The sequence below is a fragment of the Microtus ochrogaster genome, chromosome 5 (assembly GCF_000317375.1).
Source record: "Microtus ochrogaster isolate Prairie Vole_2 chromosome 5, MicOch1.0, whole genome shotgun sequence".
NCBI classification, from domain to species: Eukaryota; Metazoa; Chordata; class Mammalia; order Rodentia; family Cricetidae; genus Microtus; species Microtus ochrogaster.
Genome location: NC_022012.1, coordinates 80,635,166 through 80,643,072, shown reverse-complemented (window position 1 = coordinate 80,643,072; position 7,907 = coordinate 80,635,166). Strand labels below are relative to the sequence as shown.

Here is a 7,907-nt window from a genome sequence, read left to right as displayed (position 1 = left end):
AACAGGAGAGAGAGAGAGAGGAGAGAGAAGAATGAAGTTGTCTAAAATGGCTTTAAACTCCTGTCAGTTCTGCTTCATTATCTGGAATGCAACTACAAGCGTGTACCACCTAGCCTCCAGAAAGGTAATCGTTAGCGTTCCTTCTGTAGAAGCGGGATTTACATGTTATACAGTGTGTCAGGCACTTGTAGGGTTTACATCCGGGTCCTCAGAGGCTGAATGGCAGCTTTGTCATGGAGTAGATGAAATATGCAAAAAAAAAAAAAAAATTAATACGGGGTCGAGTGACAGGCTCCTGGGAGACTACACTTCCCGGCAGCCTCGCTCAGACAGGCGCCTTTGCTGACTGGATGCCTCTGAAGAGGCGGGTGGGGTGGGGGTGGGGAGGGTCCAGGCGCGAGGTACTGTGGGTAGGAGAAGACGGTCGGTGGAGACGCCATTTTGTAGAGCGGCCGAACCCTTTAGGAGGTTCTGAGACGCAGAGCCGCTACTGCTTCTGCTTCGTTCCCTCCTGGGGGGTGAGTGCGGCGGCCGTCCCTCACGTCCCAGTGATTCTTGCTGTTGCTGCTGTGCCTTGAGTCTCTGTCAGCCGTCAGAGGTGACCGCTCAGCCTCGTCTTTGAAGGGACTGAACTAAGCAAGCGTTCGAGGGCCGCGCCCCTCATCTCCTCTGGCTCTGCCAGCTTTCTTAGGTCGTCCCCTAACTCAGACGTCGGCCGCCTCTTTGAGTTGCTTGTCTCTGGCTGGGACGTTGTTCCGAATCCCCTGTCCAGCGGAGTGGTGGAGCGTCTGTCCCTCGGACACCCCTCGAGAGCGCCTGCAACTGAATCTCACTCTCGGAAAGGTGGTTTGGTGATGGTGATCTGAGGACTGGGAACCTCCTCAGGCGGGGAGGGACGTTTGTGAGGTGGGAAAGACAGACCGAATGTCGGATTCAGTAGCATAGGCCTTAGCGCCGCCATCTCGGCTACGACACCCCACGGTCGTAGGTACGGAGGTGGGTACGGGCACCTCCCGGGAAACAAGGGACAGCCGTAGCCGTTCGACCCCGGAACTTGAATCTCTGGATGTCTCTTTCGTTTATTATGTCAACGAATATTCGTTGAACGCCTGCTTTAGACCAGACCCTAGAAACAGCTGTAACTAACTAGTTCGTGGGACATCACAGGTATCGAAGAATACACCTGTGTGATGTTTTATTCCGGCCTATGGGCAGGGGGCAGGCTGTTGGTCACTCGGCGGCCTGTGTCGATCAGGTATTAAGCCAAGTCAGGGTCTTGTGTTACTGAAATAGATCACGCGTTACAATATACATGTACATTTTAGTCAGATCAGCTTTCACCTAAGGCTTTAAAGTTCTTGTCAGAAAATTTTGAAGCTAGTGTTTCTCGATTTTTAGTGTTGAATTTTATATTCATGAAGACACTTGGATGAATTTTTAAGCATCGACCATAATGAAAAGAAGGAGCCTTTTGCTGTGTAATAGTAGTAGGAGTATCCAAGGTGTCTTCTGCCTTCACCCTTCTTCTGACGATGTTAGTCTGACTATGTTAAAGTAGCCTTCATCTTCCTGTTTCTTAACAAAGCATGATTTCATGTTGACAGTTAGCCAGCCCTCCTCCTCTTCCCCCACCTTAGCCAAGTTAAGGATTGATCAATCCTAGCTACAGTTTGTAGGGCACTTGAATTAAGTGATCTCTGAAATTTGCAACAATCTTTTTTTCTCCTAGAGAAAGAAATTTCACCTTTTGGAGCTGAGTGCTAGGTCTTCAGTGAGACAATGGGTTCAGACAAAAGGTGAGTTTCAGTACATCCCCTGCCCTTGATCTCAGCATTTTAGTGCAGACTGAACTAGTTGTTTAAAATTGTTTAGGATCTCTGTGTGATGGCGGTTCATGCCTTTAATCTCTGCAGAGGCAGTTCGAATCTCTGAGTTTAAGACCAGCAAGGACTACATAAAGAAAGCCTGCCTCAAAAAACAAAAACCCTAATATAATAATAATAACCGTGCCTGCAAAGAAAAAAATAGTAATAAGTTGTTTATTTACCTAATGAATATTTAAGCATGTATTTGTTTCCAGTGTTCATGGCCACTTTCATGGTTCTGTTCTCACAAACTTCACTCTAGTGAGAGAGTTCAATGTTATGATAAGAGATATTTAAAGTGCAGTCTGGACACAAAAGAAGCCTTTTTTTTTCTGGTACACAGCCAGGAGAGCTTCTTGGAGAAAGTATTCTCTGAGGTGAAATCTGAAGGCTAAATAAGAATGAGGTTAAGGAGAGCAGTATGGAGTAGGCTATGGAAAGTTCCAGTTGTGAACAGGACAGGCTATTCAAAGCCTGCCTGACAATCAGTGAGTGAATGCCATTACTTGTATTCCCTGATGATACATACAGTGGAAGACTTAGCTCTGAGAGGCCTGGTATACATGTTAGTTACATCAAGAGGGAAAGGAAAAAACTGCAGTATTAAGATGAGAACATTTTAGGATGGGGGATATATAGCTCAGTAACATATGAAGCACTAGGGTCAATTTCCAGTAAGACCAAATAAATTAAACAAACAAAGATGAAAACTTTTGGCTGTTTCAACAACTATGGATATTTCATCTCAAATCATTTGACTTAACAAAGCCTTTATGTGATATTAAGGCCAGTTCCTGTGGTAGATGAAATTGAAAATCTAGAGAGACTTGTTTTGGATATATCATTCTAATCCTGTGACAGCAGTCTTTATTGCAATAACGTGTTATTAAAAATCTCCCTTTTACTGGGCAGTAGTGGCACGTGGTTTGTTTTTTGTTTTATTTTGTTTGTTTTTCTCTCTCTCTCCAAGACAGGGTTTCTCTGTAGCTTTAGAGCCTGTCCTGGAACTCACTCTATAGATCAGGCTGGCCTCAAACTCACAGAGATCCACCTGCCTCTGCCTTCCCAGTGCTGGAATTAAAGGCTTATACCACCACTGCCCGGCCCTAGCACACACCTTTAATCCCAGCAGAGGCAGGTGGATCTCAGAGTTTAAGGCCAGAATAGTCTATAGATATAATTCCAGGACAACCAAAGCTACACAGAGAAACCCTGTGTGTGGTGGGGGGAGGGGAGAGTTTACCCTTTTGTTGCCAGTAGTAAAAAAGGTTATAGGAAATAAATGTCTACTTTTATTTTGTGGCTATTGGTTTGTTCTATTTATCCACTTCTGTGTACAAATGAAGTACTTGGTTATAGGCCTGATTGGTGGGGGGGTTGAAGGGAAGACTTAGGTCATCTAGGGCATTGGTCCGTTTCTGGTATGTATGGTACCTTTGAGAGTACAGGAGTTAAGATGTGTTCTTTGATGTTGAGCAAAGTTCACCTTTAATCTTGGCAGAGGACAGTGGTTCTCCAGGTACATTTTGGGATTCATTAAGCTATTTGGATGTAGCTTATAAACTGATACATGGGACGATTCTTTTTTCTGAATGTACAAAATGATATTATTAAGATTAAATAAACATTGTTTTTCTTTGCAGAGTGAGTAGAACAGAACGTAGTGGAAGATATGGTTCCATCATAGACAGGGATGACCGTGATGAGCGTGAATCTAGAAGCCGGCGAAGGGACTCCGATTATAAGAGATCAAATGATGATCGGAGAGGTGATAGATATGATGACTATCGAGACTATGATAGTCCAGAGGTGAGTAATAGCAATTGTTGATTAAAATTAAAACTATATAGCCAGTCTTCTTGTATAGGAACTGTGGCAACTTGAATATTGTACCTATTACTCTGAAGCATATTCAGGTTGACTGTAACTTACAAAGACATAGTGGACTTTAATAGTATTAATATTAATAGCCAAAGTTTGTGTTAGATTCGCCATGGACTCCTTTGAGTATCTGAACTTTATGAACTTCTTTGCATCACAGTACAACATTACAAGCAAGCTAGGTGTTGTTGAGGGGGGCAGAGAAGAGGTTGGGGTGGCAGAATGAGAGGAAAGGAGGTAGGGGAAACTGGTTAGGATGTTATAAAAATGAAAAAGTTAAAAAAAATGTTAGGTGTCATTTTCACCCTTATCCCCCAGACACGGTCTTACTATGTAACTTTGTAGGACCTGCTACTCTGAAACTCAAGAGATCTTCCTGTCTCTGCCTTCCAAGTGCTGGGATTAAAGGCATGGGCCATTCTGTCCTGTGATGTGTTATACCCTATTTTTGTTGTTGTTGTTGTTTTTTTTTTGTTGTTGTTTTTTTTTTGAGACAGGGTTTCTTTGTGTAACTGTCCTAGCTGTTTTGGCATCTGCTTTGTATACTAAGCTGGCCTCAAACTCACAGAAATCTACCTACCTCTGCCTCACAAGGGCTGGTGTTAAAGTCGTGCGTCACCACCGCCCTGCATATTGTTCACATTTTAAAGACTGTGGCCAGGCAATGGTAGCTCACACCTTTTATCCCAGCACTTGGGAGGCAGAGGCTCTGTGAGTTAGAGGCCAGCCTGGTCTACAGAGCTAGTTCCAAGGCTCCTAGTGCTATTACAAAGAAAAACCCTATCTTGAAAACCAAAGAGAGAGAGACAGACAGACAGTAGAAGGTATGATAGAAATTTGCTTAGCATGTACAAGGCCATGGATTTGGTTTCTGGTATTGGTTTTGTGTTTTGTTTTCTTTTTAAGATACAAATTCTAACAATACACTATCCTTATGCCTCAGAATGTTTATGTTGTAATTTGTTACCTTAACTGCTTTTGTTTTATATTACATATTTGTTCATATCTATGTTTGGAAATAATGATATTGCTTATATAACTTATAAGCCTTTCCCACTTGCTCTACATAATTTTATACTCTTAACAAGACATTGTATTAAAATGTTAGTGTATTTTATAGTGAATTATTAAGTCATTGTTCTCAACTAATTGGATGTCATTTTAAGCAATATTGCATTGGGAGCTAGAAAAATGGCTCAGCAGTGAAGAACATTCGCTGTTCTTCCAGAGGACCCAGGTTTGGTTTCTAGCACCCATATGGTGGCTTACTACTATCTTTAGCTCCATTTCCCAGCTATCTGGCACCATCTTCTGGACTCTTGTGGGTAACAGGTGTGCACATGGTATGCATATCATATGGTCTAGATCAAAGAGTACAGGTGAGTTTAATTATTATTCTGTTTGCTTTGGGCCAGAGAGAGCGTGAAAGAAGGAACAGTGATCGGTCTGAAGATGGCTACCATTCAGATGGTGACTATGGAGAGCATGATTATAGACATGACATCAGTGATGAGAGAGAGAGCAAGACCATCATGCTGCGTGGCCTTCCTATCACTATCACAGAGAGCGATGTAAGAGAAACAGTAGTTCTAACATTCTAGTAGGCATCATTGTCTCATGGTGCAGTATTAGGCTGTTATGTCACTTAGTCAAATAGATTTCTTTCTTTTGTGATAGACCAAAGTAAAGTATCATTCATATCTAACCTTTGAAGCTCAATGTAGAATTTTTTAAAGTTTCCAAATAAGTATAAGTCTTATTTGTACAACTAATTCATGCTTTCAAAAGTTTCAAAGCTTGTTTGGGTGGTGATGGTACACGCCTTTAAACCCCAGCATTCAGGATGCAGAAACAGGTGTGTCTCTAAATTTGAGGTGAGAGAGTTCCAGAACGGTAAATTTTTTTTTTTTTTTTTTTTAAGAAAAAGTTAATTTTTAATGCCTAGCCTAATGCTATGTACCAGTAATCTAAGCACTCAGGAGGCTTAGATCGGTAATTCAGGCCAGCCTGAGATAAATAATAAGATCCTTAAAGAATCCAAGGACTGGGTTCTAGCACTTCCAAAAAAGAAAACAAAAAAATTAACATCATCAATAATCTGACTTTATTTTGAACAAAATCACATTTTTCCTTTTGAAATCTCTGAGAAAACTGTTGAAAAGGATATTGTGGTCCTTGGCTTATTTGGCTTTGTTTGTTTTTGTTTGTTTGTTTGTTTGTTTGTTTTAAATGGTTTCTCTATGTAGTCTAACTGTCCGGGAACTCGCTGTAGACTAGACTGGCCTTGAACTCACTAAGATCACTGGCCTCTGCTTCCCAAATGCTGCGATTAAAAGTTTGCACCACCACCACCCTGCCCAATATAGTAGATTTTTAAACTGGAAGTAACTATTGTAGTAAATATAAGATAGATTGTTGAAATTAATAGTGAGTTGTTATTTCATTATTTGTGATCCACTGCACATATGTTATACCGTATATACTATTTTAGGTGTCACCATGGTACAAAAGTTACCTACTAACATGGATGAATAGCCAAGACAGCATATGATGGTTGTAATTGGCTAGGTATTGTTAGATACAATAGCATGTGCCTATAATCCCAGCTGCTAAGGAGGCTGAGGCAGGAGAGTTTCTTTTTTTTTTTTTTTTTTTTTTTCGAGACAGGGTTTCTCCGTAGTTTTTGGTTCCTGTCCTGACACTAGCTCTTGTAGACCAGGCTGGCCTCGAACTCACTTATGTGGAACTTTTTTGTTTGAAACGAAAAGCAGGCCCGCAGCTCCCACAACAGAAAGAGGATGGCTAAGCCGGGCGATGGCGGCGCACGCCTTTAATCCCAGCACTCGGGAGGCAGAGGCAGGTGGATCTCTGTGAGTTCGAGACCAGCCTGGTCTACAGAGCTAGTGCCAGGACAGCTCCAAAGCCACAGAGAAACCCTGTCTCGAAAAACCAAAAAAAAAAAAGGAAAAAAGAAAGAGGATGGCTGTTCTCTATGTAGTCTTTTTGGTTTTTCGAGACAGGGTTTCTCTGTGGCTTTGGAGCCTGTCCTGGAACTCCCTCTGTAGACGAGGCTGGTCTCGAACTCACAGAGATCCGCCTGCCTCTGCCTCCCTCTATGTAGTCTTGGCTGTCCTAGAGCTCACTATGTAGCTATGTAGGCCATGCCGAACTTGAACTCTCAATGCTGGAGTTAAAGGTGTGCATCCCCATGCCTGGACTTTATTCTTTTTTAATCTCCATAATGGGACATTGGAAAAGGTCTTGGAGTGAAAAATATGGAAAGGACTCCTTTGCAGGAGATATTAGTTGGCCTGATTTTTGACTGAAACACTTTGGTTGGGTAAAGGACTGGGGAAAGGGTATAATGAATGAAATTGTGAGCTGATCTAAAATATAGAAACATATTGAATTGATAAGGCTTTACACAAACAGTAAAAAAAAATTGATAAGGCTTTACACAAACAGCTTGATTTCATGGTAGTCAAATGCTGTTGGCAGAAAAGAGGTAGGAAGGTGCCATTAGCTTTGAAAACTCAGCCAAGGGCCTGGAGAGATAGCTCAGAGGTAAGATCATTGGCTGCTCTTCCAAAGAACCCAGGTTCAGTTGCCAGAACCTACATGACAGCTCACAACTGCCGATAACTCCAGCAGATTTGACCCTCACACAGACATATATGCAGACAAAACACCAATGTAAATAAAAATAAATCATTTAAAAGTAATTAATTAAAGAAAACCCAGCCAACTATACAAGAAAGTTACAGAGACTGGGGAGATAGCTCTGTGGTATGAGTGCTTGGTCTGCAAGCATGAGGCCCTAAGTTCAAATCCCCAGCACCTGCATAATAAACAGACTGACTGCGTGTTAGGTCATCCCCAACATTGAGGTGTAGAGACAAGTGGATCCCAACAGTTCATTAGCCAGTTTGCCAGCTAGTCTAGCTAAAAGAGCAAGCTTCTGGTTTAGTGACAGACCCTGTCTCAAGACAGTAAAGTGGGGGCTGGAGAGATGGCTCAGAGGTTAAGAGCATTGCCTGCTCTTTCAAAGGTCCTGAGTTCAATTCCTAGCAACCACATGGTGGCTCACAGCCATCTGTAATGAGGTCTGGTGCCCTCTTCTGGCCTGCAGGCATACACACAGACAGAATATTGTATACATAA

At 42.2% G+C, this 7,907-nt stretch overlaps 1 protein-coding gene across 3 annotated transcripts in view; it reads left to right on the top strand.

Moving 5' to 3' along the window:
- Window positions 1-394: 394 nt before the first annotated feature.
- Window positions 395-7,907, top strand: part of Rbm5 (RNA binding motif protein 5) — a 34,161-nt gene continuing 26,648 nt past the window's right edge. The window contains exons 1-4 of one of the 3 annotated variants that reach the window (XM_005347865.3): window positions 395-518; window positions 1,730-1,796; window positions 3,509-3,674; window positions 5,162-5,317. In XM_005347865.3, the coding sequence (XP_005347922.1) occupies window positions 1,780-1,796; window positions 3,509-3,674; window positions 5,162-5,317 (339 nt within the window). In that variant the 5' untranslated portion in view covers window positions 395-518; window positions 1,730-1,779. The other 2 variants (XM_005347866.3, XM_013346534.2) reach the window with 2 other exon arrangements.